General features: G+C 34.1%; 2 protein-coding genes across 3 annotated transcripts; one reads left to right on the top strand and one right to left on the bottom strand.

Moving 5' to 3' along the window:
- The first annotated feature begins 2602 nt into the window (after nt 1-2602).
- On the top strand, nt 2603-10832 carry LOC117912927 (protein NPG1-like). 2 transcript variants are annotated; one of them, XM_034827734.1, is made up of 6 exons: nt 2603-2865; nt 3105-3330; nt 4543-4795; nt 4935-6145; nt 8020-8167; nt 10022-10832. In XM_034827734.1, the coding sequence occupies exons 2-6, from the start codon at nt 3154-3156 to the stop codon at nt 10339-10341; spliced, it is 2109 nt and encodes a 702-aa protein (XP_034683625.1). In that variant the 5' UTR covers nt 2603-2865; nt 3105-3153; the 3' UTR covers nt 10342-10832. The 2 variants fall into 2 exon arrangements, with proteins under 2 accessions (XP_034683625.1, XP_034683626.1); XM_034827735.1 differs by lacking the exon at nt 2603-2865 and adding an exon at nt 2918-3007.
- A 3825-nt stretch (nt 10833-14657) lies between these two features.
- On the bottom strand, nt 14658-16877 carry LOC117913383 (beta-amyrin 28-monooxygenase-like). The gene is made up of 3 exons (XM_034828347.1): nt 15839-16877; nt 15184-15371; nt 14658-15072 (listed from the first exon to the last, which is right to left on the bottom strand). The coding sequence occupies exons 1-3, from the start codon at nt 16797-16799 to the stop codon at nt 14773-14775; spliced, it is 1449 nt and encodes a 482-aa protein (XP_034684238.1). The 5' UTR covers nt 16800-16877; the 3' UTR covers nt 14658-14772.
- Nucleotides 16878-17913: the final 1036 nt, after the last annotated feature.

Here is a 17913-nt window from a genome sequence, read left to right as displayed (position 1 = left end):
AGATTGAAGTCTTTTTATAGAGGAAAAATGTCAAACTAGCCGTTGAAGATTTGTCCGATCGAGCTTCAGTTCGACTAGTTGACTAGTCGTTAGCATTTAATATTTGACAGGTGGCCATTGGACCTCGACCGTCCCTCGACTGGACCTTAACCAGTTAAGGTTCAACCTTGACCGATTGAATAAGCATTTTGGAAGAGAGATATGGTTTTTGTACCCCTCAACCGATTGAGCTGAACAGGTCAACAGGTTCCTAATCCAGTTCAACCAGTTGAACCGTTTTTGGCTTAACAACCATTTTTTTCAACTGAAAACATTTTAAACAAGTTTGGAATGATATTTAATACAAGGTTTTAATTGAAAATGTGAAATCATCCAATCTAAAAATATTTAAAACAAAATAACTCTTAGATGATTTTGGTGTATAAGTAAAAAATGTAATACATTAAAAGACTAGTGCACCAACAACCTTATAAAGAGATCCTATGAAGCTTAAGTCTTGAAAAATATTTCTCTTTGAGGTTTTTTTTTTTCTTATTGATTGCTCTTTGACTTGATTTTGTCTTTGTGATTGCCACTTTGAAAATTTTCTTACTTAATCACACTTGAAATATAATCATTAGTTCCAAACCTTATATTGTTATCATCAAAATTGAGAATAACCAAACCTTGGTTTCACAAAAACCATTTGAATTAGCGCACTCAAATCTTTGGGGATCTTCACTTGTTAACTCGGTTAATGGAGTTAAATATTTTTTACTTTTCCTTGATGATTGCACTCACTTTTCTTGGATATATTTTTTAAATTCTAAAGATGAGACTACCAAATACTTCATTTAATTCAAAAGAATGGTTGAAACTCAATTTAGCACTAAAATCCTCACTTTTCAATCTGATCGGGGAGAGGAATATCGTCATCTCTCTACTTTCTTATCTCATTTTGGTATTCTTCATTGTCTCTCTTGTCCTTCAATTTTTGAACAAAATGAAAGGACTGAATGTAAAAAGAGACATGTAGTTGAGGATGGCCTAAGTCTTCTTACTCATGTTTCTATGTCTCTCAAATATTGGCCTTATGCCTATCAATTTGCTATGTATTTTATCAATCATTTGCCCATATGTCTTGTACAAAAATCCCCTTTTGAATGTTTATGTCATTGATTGCCAAATTACTCCATTATTCATGTCTTTGGTTCTTCTTACTTTCCTCTTATTAGACCTTTTTAACTCTCATAAACTATAGATGTGTTTCACTCATTGTTGTTTTTCGGCTTAAGTTTTAAATACAAATGTTTTATTTATCTTGATATTAACATTAGTCAAATATACATCTCGTCATGTCAGATTCCATGAATCTGATTTTTATTTTGCCTCATCACAATCATCATCTCATTCACAATTCACTCCTGTATACTCAACCTTACCCTTAATATTTCCGTCCGATCTCTTGTGTTACATTTGTTGCATCCCATTTATCTCTGAATCATCCAACTGTTTCAACAATTCTTTTTTCCATTGATAACCGTCTTAAGTTACCAATTGTCACAATTCCATTACATCTCTCTCCTAGCAATCATCACTCTATGCTTACACGTTCCAAAATTATATCATTCTAAACCCAAGATGTTTTTAGTTTATTCTTCTACCACTACTATACCATCTTCTTACAAGGAAGTTGTCAACACTTCTTAGTGGTAAGATGCATGCTAGCTCATTCTTGAAGATGTTTCTTGAAAAATGATTGCATGTGGTACCACTTGCTCAACCATGTCCTTCTTTTCCCCTAGTAAAGCTAATAAGATAGTTGGATTCTTTGAAGAAGTCACTTCATGAAATGTAGAGTTTGATTAAAGGAATAAACAATTTAAATTCATTGTTAAGATCTAAACTACATATATATACATTTGATAGTCTTCAATTTATTTCTTAACAAGACTTAATAATTATTTTTTCAATTATCAAACAAATTATTATTTTATTTATTCTAACAATTACATTTTAATTATCAAAAATTATATTTCTTTACTTAAATTGAAGACGACTTGTTGTCCTTTTGTGTGAGGCTCATGTGACATACGTAATAATTTAATTTAAGGATGTTATTTTTACATTATAATCTTTATTTTATCACACATATAATATTTCATTATGTATTTTATGGCATGTGGTGAATTTTGGTTAATCACAACTTAAATTTATTATAAATATTTAATTTCTTATCTATTCATAATTAATTTAATTTGAGTATATAAGGCAAAATTTTTAGCTTGTTGAAGAAGGTCACATGTTTTTCTTACATATTTCCAACCAATGGCCCAATGGTCTTTAAAGAAAATGGTGGAAGGTAGGGATACCATCCAATTCGAGCTTGATTGATGTGAGATATAGCCAATAATGTAAGATTCATTAGAGAAAATTTTTCATCAATAATGTAATATTGATGAAAAATTTTAAATATTAAAAATATTAAAAGCATTTTTAAGAATCACTATCAAACGGGTTTGACTTACACTCTCATACCCAATAGATGGAAATCGATCAGAAATGAGGAAGTAGCCCTTGGGAAAGTCCATGGCATACAATCAAATATTGGATTTATCATTAATGGAATTCTATTACGACCTAACCAAAACCCAAATGGACCGAGCAGAGAGTAGTGGGGAAAGTCAATTTCTCAATTTCTCAATTTCTCAACTGCAAGTCTTGCACTACAACTCCCTACGCCTTACTACTACCATAAAGAATATGAGCATTTAATGTCCCACAAAAATAACAGCTGTTTCATCGCGGGTTTACAAATCACCCCATTTCCCACTTTTCTTCTCCAAATCTCACAATTCTTGTGGAAACCCTTGGCATTAAATTGAGGTATCGTTCCCAATGCCACCATTTTGCTATTGTTATTGTTTTTGTTATCCACATATATTTGCTGGGTGTTCGTCTGCGTGATGTGATCCCATCGTTTGGTCCGCCCAGATCTCACGTTTTATGTTGCATACGGATTTGTTATGTCTGTTTTTTATTTTCTGGTTGGTGGGGTTTGTTGGGAAATTGCAGAATACGATTCGAAGTATGATGGGTGTTGTTTCTGATTTGAATTGGTATAGGTTTTGGGAGCGGAATTGAAATTTATGAAGAAAGCTGGTGGGTGCAGAGATGGTGCAGATGCTGAGGAGTCGATCGACTACAGATTCCGAAGGGGAACTGAGTGTTGGTGAGGTTCGCGTAAATGGGCTTTGTATGAAAACTACTGAAGTCGAGGCCAAACTCGACGAGGGAAATATTGAAGAGGCTGAATCTTCACTAAGGGAGGGGCTATCACTCAATTTTGAGGTTGCTTCTTCTCTGCATTCCCACTTTTCTTTACACATTTCTATCACTTGCCCATAGGTTTCTTGTGTAATTAGTCACACAATTGATGAAATAAAAATACAGAAATGTTTTGTTTGTTGTAGTCAGTTGGGAATTGGGTTTATTGTTAGGCCATCAATGGGTAACTTACCTATTCTCAGAGGTTTTTGTTATTTACTTGTTTCTACAAGGTCAAGGAATGGTTGAATATTGGGGTTGTACTGCTGAGTTTCTTTTAGAGTTCTTAAAATCTTGTTAGAGAAATCAAAGTAGTTGACACTAAGGAGTTAAATGTGAAAAAATTTGGTTTATATCTCATATCAAGTAATAAAAATTGTTCTGAACTATAAAGGACTGATAATATTTACAACATTTTGTCACTGCATAATCATTTGTAACTACAGGTTTTGAATAGACGGTGCATTGAACTGTCCTGTAGATGTTTGGTATCTGGTGTATTTGAAATGCATGGTGTTTATGGTGTCTGACAATGTGATGGGAGCCAAGATGAATTCTTTTGATGCTAGGTTATATATAAAAGATTATCATCCATGATTGTTCCTCCTAAGTGCCTCATTTAATTGAACTAAACATAATGCTGGCCTTTTGGGATAAAAAATATCAAGGTTCATTCTTCCTCTTGGATCATAAGGTTATGGCTCTTTTCTTGTTACCCCAGTTGATGGTTTCTTCACATGACCTTTACCTTTCACTTGAATTGTACCACTCCTTGCTTGTGAAGTCACTGGTTTTGTAACACATTACAAAATCATCTTAGGCTTTTGAATTTCTGTCATTTTTCATGTATTGCCCTATCCTATCTGCAGGTTCTCACATCTAGTCAGAGTCTAACTTCAACAACCGCATTAGCTCTCACATTGAGCTTCCCATTTTGCTTATTTATTCTTTTTCCTTCATGGAATATTGCTTTTATATCAATTTTTCAATTAACAATCGGAATGTTCTTTGTGTTGATAATCAAATAAGACTCTGTGGGCTGGTCTGCTTCATAAATTTGCCCTTCTGTTTCAATGGATATGATTGCAGGAAGCTTTTTGAATGAACCAACCTCATGTAATTATCCTTATTGACATAAAAATGGAATCCACTGATGTAACTTTTATGCTGCCTATAATATCAGAAGCATATATCAGATGTGACGCCTCATGGTTTCATTTGTGTAAAAATTTACAGGAAGCAAGAGCTCTTCTTGGGAGGTTGGAGTATCAAAGAGGCAATGTGGAAGGCGCTCTTCGTGTTTTTGATGGTATTGATCTTCAAGCTGCTATACAGCGGTTGCAACCTTCTTTTTCTGAAAGGTTACATCCTAGGAAGGGACGCTCTCGCATTGAATCACTTATCACAGTCTCACAGCATGCCGCTGGCCTAGTGCTGGAAGCAATATACTTGAAGGCCAAGTCTCTTCAAAAGCTTGGACGGTTAACTGGTACAAAGCTGCTCTAATAATTAATTTGATAGTTCTTAGAAGATTCACCTGTCAATTTTAGTTTTTTCCTTTTTTTCTTTTTTATTTTTTTGTTCTCCTAATATGAGTACCTAAAGGCATCTTTTCTTGCTCGGTGCAGAGGCTGCTCATGAATGTAAAAGTGTGCTTGATGCTGTGGAGAGGATATTCCATCATGGCATACCCAATGTGCAAGTGGACAGTAAGTTGCAAGAGACAGTAAGCCAAGCTGTAGAGCTGTTTCCAGAGCTTTGGAAGCAGGCTGGTTGCTATCATGAAGCGATGTCTGCTTATAGACGTGCACTGCTAAGTCAATGGAATCTTGATAACGACTGCTGTGCAAGGATTCAAAAAGGGTTTGCAGTGTTCTTGCTCTACAGTGGAGTAGAGGCTGCACCACCCAGTTTAGCTGTTCAGATGGATGGTTCATATGTGCCAAGAAATAATCTGGAGGAGGCAATCCTACTTTTGATGATTCTTATGAAAAAAATTTACCTTGGTAAGACCAAATGGGATCCATCAGTTATGGAGCACCTTACATTTGCACTCTCTCTGTGCAGCCAAACCTCTGTTTTAGCAAAGCAACTTGAGGAGGTCATGCCTGGGGTATTTCATCGTGTTGACCGCTGGATAACATTGGCTCTTTGTTACAGTGGAGCTGGACAAAATAGTACTTCCCTGAATCTGTTAAGGAAGTCCCTACACAAACATGAAAGACCAGATGACCTCATGGCATTGTTATTGGCTGCCAAGATTTGCAGTGAGGATTCCCTTCTTGCAGCTGAAGGAGTGGGTTATGCTCAGAGAGCAATCAGTAATACTCAGGGAACAGATCACCATTTTAAGGGTGTGGGTCTTCGCATGTTGGGTCTTTGTCTAGCAAAACAGTCAAAAGCTTCTTTATCAGATGCTGAGAGGGCCCGTCTTCAGTCTGAAGCATTGAAGAAATTGAATGAGGCAGTTCCTTTTGAGCGTGACAATTTAGATTTGATTTTTGAGTTGGGAGTTCAATATGCAGAGCACCGGAATTTGAATGTTGCCTTGCGTTATGCAAAGCGGTTCATTGATGCAACAGGTGGGTCCATATCGAAAGGTTGGAGATTGCTTGTTATGATTTTGTCTGCTCAACAAAGATTTTCAGAGGCTGAAGCAGTAACTGATGCTGCTTTGAATGTGACTACAAAATGGGAGCAAGGACCACTACTTAGACTGAAAGCAAAATTGAAGATCTCTGAGTCATTACCCATGGATGCTATTGAAACTTTTTGTTCCCTCCTTGCATTGGCTCAAGCCCAAAGGAAATCGCTTGGTCCTCGCCCAAGTGTTCATCAGGTTAGATTCTGTGTGGACTGCATTCCTTTTTTTGGGAGGAATAAGGTGCATCTGAATTTTTATCCAGACACGTTACCATCCATCTAATTTCATTAAAACAAGTGGTGTCAGAATGATAACACATCATAATCTTGAAATGTGTTAGGAGGAATTATACCACTATAAAATATCTTATATTGCTTGTAATTGATAGGATATTCATGAGAAATGGAAATTTATGAATTTTTAGGGTATAGCTGGACATTGGGGTAATTTTATGTTGTTAACTGCTTCAATGCTCGTGGCTTACCATGAATGGTGGATACCTGGGCTGTGCTGTGTAATACTTTGTTCTCAAGTTATTAATGAAATAGTTCTATGGCATAGATAGATTGGTTAGAGAAGAAAATATCCCCCCATACAGAACCTAAAACAAAGCTCTGCATAGCTCCTTGGGATGCAGCTCATCAATTGTGCCCTTTGGAAATGAAACAGAGCTCCTGAGTTTGAGCCTATCCAGTATTTAAGTGATACAGAATCGAGGGGTGGGCCAATATCATCCAGGGTTTGCTTTGCCAGCATTTGGGTAAATACATTGGTAACAAGGTGAATTTCCTGTTTTATGTCTGTGTATATATATATATATATATATAAAAGGCCACAGTAGTGAATTACTGTGTCACTATTTGCATTACCGTACCAGTATTATTTGTGATACAGTGATACTATAACAGAGAACATGTAAAGAGGGTTTCTTGTGGTCATGTTTTAGTTGATGGTTAGGATTGTTTGGTTCAAAAGCTAGGATTTATTGTTAAGTTTTTTAGCCCCTTTGTCTGTGTTTTTCTTCTTCTCCTCCCTTGAATGTCCTTATCATTTCACACTGTTTTGCTGTTTGTTAAAAATCAAACCTTAATTTAACCATTCAAATGGCACCAAAACATAATTCTACTCTACAGACCTAACCTATCCTAAATCTAAAAGGTATGGTATTCTACTCCAATGACCTAACCTATCTCAAATCTAAGGGACAACAGACCCTTGCCCTAATCCCCAATTATGTTACTCAGTTACTGGATTTTGAAAATCCTGCATTAAATATTTAATACTTAACTTCCCCACAAATAAGTAGAGTTATAAGGTGTGCTTTTGGAAAAAACCTAAATAGGAAATAAAGCGGGTCATCATACATATATTTTATGTAGAAAGATTGATAAGTACTTTTATTAATCCTATATTCCTTGCATTTGTTCTATATATATACTAGTTACACATAGTGACATGGATGTACCTTTTTTTTCCTGATAATGAGGAATCCACTGCAAAAACGAAGCGTTTATCTCAACTTCTGGTGAAGCAAGCCCTGGGTGATATGGCTTGCCCTGCTACCTTACACCACTTAAACATCAAGGAGACTTGAACTCAGTACCTTAGATTCATTGCCATTGGACACTACCATTCAACTACATCCTGTGGGGCTTATATATACTCAGTATAATTATGTACAAATTATATACTAATTATTCTGAATACCTCATATGGTTCCCTCCTTACAATATAGAAGTGGCTTGGCTTATATAATAGAATTTGTAGATAGGAGGGCTCTTGGAATATATAAAATTTAAATCGTTTATTAGAGCAGTTTCCTGATGATTATTTTTTGCTTTTAATAAGAATTATACTGGTTCCCTGATGATTATTTGTTGCTTCTAATTTTTATCTTCATTGCAATTGGTATGCATAACTTGGTGATTTTTAGGGGGGGCACCCTTATATTTCCTTATCTGAAATTCCTTCCTGAATAAGCAAAATTAAAAACCATGCAGAAAAAGCCTGTTCCTGATTCTTAGATATTGCTTCTGAATTCATTTTTAACTTTCTGTTTATTATGATAGGTTGATGATGATAGAGTCAATGAATTTGAAGTCTGGTATGGCGTTGCGACTTTATACTCAAGCCTTTCACATTGGAGGGATGCAGAGATATGCTTGGGAAAAGCTAGAGAGTTGAAAGAATACTCAGTGGAATTACTGCATGCAGAAGGCAAGACCTCAAACTTTGTTTACTACATGAACAATCTTATGAGGCTTTGGGGTGGTTGAGTGACATGGAGTTTTGGGGCACTTAATAATTAGTCCAACTCCTAGGGGTCATGACCATAAATATGATGCTTGATAATTGGTCCTGCTGTCACAGGGTTTAGCATGCTTAAATGTGATGCCTGTAGATGCAGTAATTTTGTATTGTTGCCAAGATGGTTACCAATACGCAAGCACCATGTTTGAGGCACCATGAAAGTCCCATGACATACAGACTAATATTGGGTGTCATGTTCAATAAAAATTCTATACAATATAAGCACCTAGGGGACATCATGCCAAATAGATCTCTGTATCTCCATGCTCACCTCCTTGGATGATTCCTGAAAGATTTATGTTGGCTTCTTAGTAACAGAGCAGGTCAACCTTGTGGTGTTGAGGTGTCCAAGTCTGAGGGTAGAGTAGAGCAGCTTGAGAGGAGGGATTGCAAAATATGATGGGAATCTCAATATAAATCTTACTAGCAGAGAGCTTGAGATTCTTAGATGGTCTCAAATGGTGGGCCTTGACGATTAAGATGTCTAGGGAGTAGTCTCCAATTACGATGCAAATAATGGATTGATATCCTTCTATGGATTCAGAGAGTTGTAGTTTCCATTAATAATACACTAAATTTGCAGGCACTGGTACGTGCCCCTAGAAACTAGTGGGGGGCCCTTTTCCTCTAACCATGACAGTTTTAATACCTCTAGTCTACTTGTGCATCAGTGAGCTCTCAACTCTGTCAAACCAACACCCTCAAACTAATCCAATATAGCAGGAAAGTCCTACCTACCTACCACCAACGCGATAAATCCCCTAACCCTGCTTTTAGGTTAGGAATACTAGTATTAGAATGCAATGCCTACATACATTCAAGAGATATTTATGGAAAGATATCTGGTTCAAGGAGATATTTATGGAGAGATATTTGGCATAAGTCTAGCATCTATTTCCCTACTGGTGTCTCCAAGTTTGTGCAATATGGCACTCAATGATTAGTTAACATTTCCTAGGACTTATGTGGCATTCCTACCACTTGTTTATTGATTCATGTATCACGCTGAAGTGGGACACCAGCATTAGGCAATCATACCTTCTGATTAACTAAAACTTAAAATTTTCATCTCTGAACTTCAATCTTTTTGAGCCATGTGTCTTATTCATAAACTCTTAAGAACTTTCTGTACAGGTACTGAAAAACTTCTAGAAGCATGAATATAAAATGTAAATAAGACAGTTTATAACGACGAAATTGGCTGCCCCATAACCCAACAAAAAAACATCTAATAGCTCAACCTAGAAACTCAAATAAATAAAAATCATAAAAATAAAAAATAAAAAGTTTAACAGAAGTAAGAACAGATTAGAAATATTAGATTTCCTGCAAAGAAGGTTTGATGAAGCCTAAATAATAAAGGAAACCTGATCCCAGCCAGATACCAATCCAAAATTTTAGGATGATCAAAACCCCTTTAACAAGCTAAAATTCAGTAGGACTATGATAAACTATGAAAGAATTCTAAATGATATCTGGATTTTTTTTGTTTAGTGTACATTTGTACATGTTAATAAATAAATTGTTAAACACGATCTTAAATCTAGTGATGTGAGGAAATATTCTTAAAATATTATCAGATGGGTCATCATAGATTAGAGGATATTAGCAATAAACATGGAACCAAGTTGGTTTACCAAAAAAAAACTAATTAATACTATGAGCTATTTACTTTTAAAAATATCAATTTTAATGGAGTCCTCTGTAATATAGATAATGCATTTTTCATCATAATAAAAGTTATTTTCCTGTGTGAACTAGGTGTTAAGTTTGAAGGTCATGGACAAATCCAAGAAGCTTTGGCTGCTTATATCAATGCCCTTTTACTAGATCCGGGTTATGTGCCTTGCAAGATCTTGATTGGTGCTCTGTTGTTGAAGAAGGGCTCGAAGGCATTTCCTGTTGTGAGAAGCCTACTTTCAGATGCATTGAGGATAGAGCCTACCAACCGAATGGCTTGGTATTACCTGGGAATGGCTCACAGAGACGATGGACGAATAGCTGATGCTATAGACTGCTTCCAAGCAGCCTCCATTCTTGAAGAATCCGATCCCATTGAAAGCTTCAGCTCCATTCTTTGACTAATCATCATCTTCCAAATACCGTTGTCTATCCATCACCAAAATAGCAGGCATACTCGGAGAGCTAATGTACTGAAGGGTTTCAAAATTGTGTTCCATTTGCTATTTTCTTAAAATATATAGTTAGTTCATCTGTCACGTATCCATCTGATCATCATAAGGATGGACCAAAGAAATGATAGCAGAACTGAGTTACTGGTTTTGAGATTTAGAAAAATAAGAAGAAAAGAATGAAAGGGGAGTCTTATTCATCCGATTTGATTGTAGAATGCTTGAGTCATAGAGGCTTAGACTGGTGGAAGTCTGTAAATGTACCCATTGTTCTGGTTATCTTGCTGCTGTTTTAGTTTATATCATTTTCAACTGAGCATTACAGTTGAAACTTAAGAGTATTGTTTATGTTCTTTCAGATGTATCAATGGAATACAGCTTTACTTGATTTCCTTGTATAAAAGGCACCATTTCCTATATCATAAAGTTCCCTTCCTTTCTCTTTTCTGCATATTCTTCATTTATTTCAATGGCCTTAAGAGTCCTAATCATGAGATTGGGGTTCTAGCAACATTACTTGGAACTTTGTTAGAGCATTTGGTTGTGTTCAAAATACTCTCTTCCAGCATTTCATCACACACACTCTCTTCGACCTTTCAGAAGTCGTTTTATCTCTTAAGCTGCTTAATCTAATCCTAAATGCTAATTTTAAGTGTCATACTGTAATTAATATTATTTTGGTTGCATGTTTTTGTTGGGATTTTTCGTGTATAATTACTTCATAAGCTACTTTAAGGCTATGTTTGGTTCCCGGAAAGTACAAAGGAAAAAAAAAATGTTAAGAAAAATGATTTTCTCATGTTTGGTTGTCCTATGAAAAATATCAAAGAAAATCAAATATAATTAAAACTAATTAAAAACTTATGTATTTTTAAATTATTTAATCTTTATATTGATGAGTTAAAATAAATAAAATGAGTTTGAAATAACAAAAATAATAATTTATCAACTTTTAATCTATTTTTTTATTTTCCTTCATTTTTTCTTTCCTTCTATTTTTCTTTTGTATTTTCTTTCTCTCGTATTTTTTCTCAAATTTTCCGAAACCAAACATAGCCTAAGTCACTGTTGAGAGAAAATATAGGGCCATGGTAGCAGGACGGGTTCCGAAACCTTAAAAAAACAGCCACCACCTTTTCAATGAGATGGTACCCTTACAATGGTCCCAACCATGTGGGCTAGGAGCCTAGGACCGCTAGATGGGCTGGTCAGGCCTCGACTCTTTGGCCGTTGCAATTAATGTAAAGTTTTGGTATTAAACAGAAATTAAATAAAAAAATCGGTAATAAATCTCGAAAAATAGATATTGTCGGACGGGCAACACAACAAAAAATGGATCCGCAATGCTTTTGTCCTTTAGCCTTGAAGACTTTGGATGAGACCTTGTCCTTGTCCTTGTCCTTTGGATCTTCCCCAATCCCTGAACTACTTATAATAAGACAATGACATGTGGCCAACTTGCTAAACAATTTTTCTATGTATGAAAACTTTTAAAAAATACAATGACCCAAGAACTATTAAAACATTTCTTATTCTTGACTTAAAAGGGATTTGATCATAAATTTGTATTTCAACTTTTTACCATTTGGTCAAAATTTTTTATTATACTAACATTACATTTTTACAATAAATTTTATTAAAAATTTTTTAACATTTATAACTTCAAATTTTCATTTATACACACTTTTAATTTTTATTTATTTATTTTTTACCAATCAAAAAGTGTCCTAAATTTTCAATTAGTATAAACTCATTTTTATAAAAAAAATTATTAAAATTAATATTTTTTTTAATTGATATACTATTATAATAATAAATTTCCTTATAAAATAAACAACATTATTTTGAATATCTTTATAAATATTCTAGATCACGAGGAAAAAGTCATACAATGGAGGTGGGTTTATAAAGACTATATAAGGTGGATAAAGATGTGAAAAAAAATGTAACAGAAATGTAAAAAAAAAAAACACAGAAGATATCCAACGGAGTGAAAGAACTCGTGGTTCAGGTACGAATATAAGGAGTAAGAAAATATAAGATGTTTTATATATTAATTATTTTGTCTTTGTATTATTAATCTAATTTTATTTGCATTAAAGCTTCCATTGGCACTACATATTAGTATTAGAGCTCCTAACTCCGAATGAAAGATTTTTGGAAGAACAAAATATTACAAAGCACAAGATGAAGACAAAAATAATTTTAATTGAAGGTTGAGTCAATTACTCTCTCATTAAGATATGATAAAAAAATAGGGTATCATAGATATATGGAAGATTACCTAAATATGATTTAATTATTAAATAGTTAAAACATCATATAACCTATTAAAAAATTAGGTCTGATTTAATAATTTGGTCAAGTTAAATCTTATTCAATATGATTAAATTTTTAATCTTATAATATGATTAAATTTTTAATCTTATATGTTCATGATGTAATTGATCTCGTCATTCAAAATCAAATTTTAAATGAGTCAAATGTAGGTTAAATAAGTTAGGATTATAATCGAGTTAATAGTATGATTATTATGTCAATTTGAATTAAATTTCATATTATATAAATTGATATAAAAAATTATTTATTTATTAAATGAGTTATACGACACAAATTTAACTTAAATACAATTATAATCAATTCAAATCTAGGAAAATTTTATCAAATTCAAGTTTTGTCAACAAATCACAACTTTAAGTCCAAATGGGATTTTCCCTCATTCCTTTCTTTGATTTTAATGTTGTGTTTACACACATGTGGCAGCTTAGTCACCAAGGAAAGTAGTGTATATATATATATACTTGTTTGGCTAGTAGGAAAGGAGTGGAATGGAAGATAAAATAAAAATTATTTGTATTTAAATATATAGTTATGGAGTATTGACCAAATGAAAAAGTACCAAAATTAACTTCCCTTCCTATGCATATTTTTTATTCCCATGGTGGATGAATGTTGAATTTGTTCCAATTATTTAAGTCCTATCTCTACTATCTCTCGTTATTTTCTATTGAATAATTTGGACATGTCATGTGATTCAATTATTTCTAATTTTGGATTCCTCTTGGACTCTTCTTCTACCTTGCTTGGTGCATGGACTTCAAAATCTTTATTTCCTTTTTACATAACTACTTACTAAATGTGATAGTCAATGCCTAGACGTTATCAAAGCTATCCTTGAAAACTATGCCAAAAATGATGTTATTTTTTAAAAAATGAGGAAAAAATTTTTATTTAAGATTTTATAAGTTGGGTTGACTCGACAATATTTTATTGAAAAGTGTTTTTCACAATTGTTTTGAAAAACAATTTTTATTGATCTCTTAATGTCTGTTTGACAATTATTTTTTATTTTTCATTTATAACAAGAAAACTAAGAAAACATGTTTAACAACTAAAAATAGTTTTTTTTTCTATTTTTGAGAACATAGAATAAGTTATCTTTAGAGAATATCTTTTAATTGTTTTCTATTGTTTTCACTTATTTTGTAAGGACTGTTTTAAAAAATAATTATACAAATATGTAAAATCATTGAAAATAAAACACTAAACATAAAAATTATTTTTAAAACATATTTTAAAATATTAAAAACAGGTTAAAATATTTTGAGTTTCTTGCATACTTTTATTCTATAAAACATCATAAAACTATTTTTCAAAACTATTTTTGAAAATAGTTACTAAACATGCTCTTATATTTTGTTGAACAAAAATATGTTTGAGAAATTAAAATATATGTAACTTGTTTTTTTATATTTTAAAGTACTTCTTAAAAATAATTTTTATATATGGTGTTTATTTTTATTCATTCTCTATATTTCTTATAATTATTTTTTAAAATTACCCTAAGTGAAAACAACTTAAAACAACTAAAAATGTTTTTTTTTAAATATTTTATTTTATTTTTAAAAAAATAGAAAACTATTTTTCTATTTTTTGTTAATTATCAAACGTGTTTTCTTATTTTTGGGTGTCAAAAAACAAAAAACCGTTTTCTAAAATAATCACCTAATCAGATATCCAATTTTCATATTTTTTATATTTAGGCCTATCATGCATGTACATATTTCAAGATGAGCTACACAATACTTCATAAAATTCTAGTTCTTATTGTTTTTAATATCAAATCATAATACTCTTGCCCTCAGAAGTTAATGAGAGTTTGAACTTGACCAACATTTATTTCAACCATTAATTGAGTCCATTGCAAACTCACAAGATTGCTTTATAACCCATGTTAGCTTAATTATTAGTTGCATGCAAGTCTATAGTAGTAATAATTAGAACATGGATCATTAACCAAAATTGAAAGAAGCCATACAGACACATACTGAATGCTACAATATCATTGAAGAGAGTAGATATGATGTTCATAACATAGGTCTAGGGTTGGTGAGGATGGAGGCGAATGGGAAGGCCTTTTGCAGGAATGGGCATGGGGTCTACTATAATCTTCTCATCTGGCAGCAGCTTCTCCCATTTGAACCTTCTCACTAAATTGTGCATGAACACTAGTACTTCCAATCTAGCATACTCTTTGCCAGGGCACATCCTGGGTCCTCCTCCGAAAGGCACATAGGTGTAAGGGGTTGGTCCCTTTCCTTCAAACCTCGAGGGGTCGAATTTTTCCGGCTCGGGGAAGTGTTCCGGATTCCGGTGGGTCGAGTGCGTGCTCCAGTACAGCTGATTATCGAAAGATTGAAGACAACACATGTAAGTATTGGAGTTGTTTCACAAGCATATATGCATGTAGATAAGACGGAAGAAGTGTATGTGATACATGAAGTAACTGACCTTCCATCCCTTTGGAATGGAGAAACCCTCGAAGATGAAGTCATTCATGGCTTCTCGGAAAGCTCCTTGAACGGGTGGTGCCAGTCTCATCACTTCACATGCTACATTCCATGAATACCTCATCTTTGGAATGTCCTCCCAATTCAACAGCTCACCTGGGGCCTTTGATTTTGCTATCTCCATTTGTTCTGTTAAGCAAAACATGACAAGCTTATTACCTAGGTACTGCTGATAATTAAGACCATTCCATTTTGATATAGGATTATATATATTATATTATAATATGCAAATATGTTTTAAAGTCGTAAAAACCTTTTGAATCCTAATGGACTAATATCTAAATGATTGAAACAACGAGACGTCATGTTTGTATAAATGATGATTGATTGTTAGACATTTTTTAAGTGATTAGGCCTTCTTAGACTTGATCGGAATAATTAGAATTTTGTACTTGCCTTTTTCTAATTAATTTATAGTGAACATCTCTAGATGAGTGAAGATCCGAGATATCAGAGACGGAGGTGCACATCTCTAATTTATGGTGAACAGATCTCTAGATGAGTAAAGATCCGAGATATCAGACGTTAAATAAAGAAAACAAACACAAAAATAAGGCTATTAACAGTGGGAAAATAGTGGGTTTTGGGTGACTTACCCTTGAAAACTTCATCGTAAACATGAGGCAGCTCTGCAAGGAACTTGACAATAAAAGTAATGGTAGCACTGGCTGTGTCATGACCTCCGACGAGCAACCCGAGAATTTTATCAGCTATATCCTCTTCATTCATGTACTCTCCATTCTCATCACAAGTGAGAAGCATATGTGACAATATGTCCTGCGTCGTCGACGCCTTGTTGTCCGCAAGATTCATCTTCCTCTTCTTGATTATTGCATGAAGCTCCTTTCTAACTAGGTTTGAAGCTTTGATCCCCTTGTTAAATGACGTCCCAGGCAAATCAATAGGTAGGGCTATGATCCCGGCGGCCAGTTCGTTGAAGGGCTCTGCAAGCTTTTCGACATGGTCGGGGTCTTCTACGCTCAAAAACAGGCGACAAGCCAGCCAGAATGTGAACATCTTGGCTAGCGGGAAGACTGTGACTTCTTCCTTGTTGTCCCAGCTGGACTCAAAGTGCCTCTGAGCTATCACGTCCATGATACTGATATATCTTTGGAGGGCTTCGGGTTTGAGAAAGCCCGGAAGCAGCTTTCTCATTTTCTTTGATTCTTCCTGCGAGGAGGTTTGCAGAGAGGAAGGGAAGATTTTGTTTACGGAGCTCGGCCACCATGCGGTCACAAGCTTGTTCTCGTTGGAGAACAAGAACTTGTTCCCGGCCGAGCCACAGAAGACTGCAGCAGTTTCTCCGAAGAGTGAGGTCTTGAAAACTTTGGATGAGAACTTCAACATTCTCTCAGAAATGAACTTCTCGGGATGACCCTTTCTGCCATTGGAGAGGAACTGGATGCTTTCTCCGATATAGGGCAGACCGGTATTGCCGGACGGAAGGTTTCTGGGTGTACCATGGGAGATGATCATGAGCTTGTAGATGAGGAATGAAAGAGAAAGAGTGGTGAAGAGGATGGCCCATGGAAGCATGTAGAGTAAAGAGAGCTCCATGATGGGTGTCTGTGAACGGTGGAGGTGGGGGGAATGGGGTTTAAATATAAAAAAATATCAGATGGTATTGAACGAATCCATGAGCACTGCACTTGATTTGTGAGCTGAAATAGGGGCCCTTTGGCTTGGGGTTTGAACATGGATTTTCTATTTTCTCGGTCAAGAAAATCAGGGGAAAATTACTAGAAAACTAGTGAAAAATACTGATGTATGTATGGGATCATATAGGCCGCCATACTGGACTCAGAAATGGGGGTGACATGAAAATTAGAGTTAGTGTTTACACGATCATTTTAATGTTGGACATAGACTTATATTCTTTCCACACATGAACCATTAGTTTCAAATGTGTGTTTCGTGTGTCATATATAGTTAGGGTAAACTTTATCTTCTTGAAGTAAATTCAATTATAAGTCATGTCTAAATGTTAAATCATCCCTTTTGTTACAATTTTTTTTGTACAAAAAAATAAGAGAGAAAATGTGAGAAAAATATGGACATTACATGTTATATAGACATAAATTTATTTGATATTGTAATTTTTACCTGTCTAAATTGTATGGATTGTTTCATTTACATTTATTTCGTGGTGGGGTCAAGTGATTGGATTGTTGATATTAATGGTCATCATTTATATCTTGGATTATTTATATCAACAAATAAATTGGATTTAAATAAATTCCATAAGGTAATATTTTGTTGGCAGGATATAATATGAGATAGAATAATAGAGGGGATATTATATTCTATCCCATGTTTGGTTGGTTGATGGGATATGATACCTATTACTTATCATATCTTATGTTTAATCAAATATGAGATAAGATATATTATCAACATTTTTTATTTATCCCTTTTACATATTAATCTCATGGTAAGTAGGGATGGTAATGGGCCGGGTTTTTTCGGGTACTCGCCCCATCCCTAATGGAACGGGTTTGATATTTTTTTAAAAATCCCACGGCGGGTTCAGGTATTGCCCCATCCCGCCTTGCCTCACCCCAATTATATATAAAATTAATTTTAAAATTAAATTAAATTTAAATTTTAAAATTAATTTAATTTAATTTTTAATATATAGATAATAATAAAATATTTTTAATAAAATAAGTTA

Source organism: Vitis riparia, chromosome 4 (assembly GCF_004353265.1).
Source record: "Vitis riparia cultivar Riparia Gloire de Montpellier isolate 1030 chromosome 4, EGFV_Vit.rip_1.0, whole genome shotgun sequence".
NCBI classification, from domain to species: Eukaryota; Viridiplantae; Streptophyta; class Magnoliopsida; order Vitales; family Vitaceae; genus Vitis; species Vitis riparia.
This window is presented reverse-complemented; position numbering and strand designations above follow the sequence as displayed.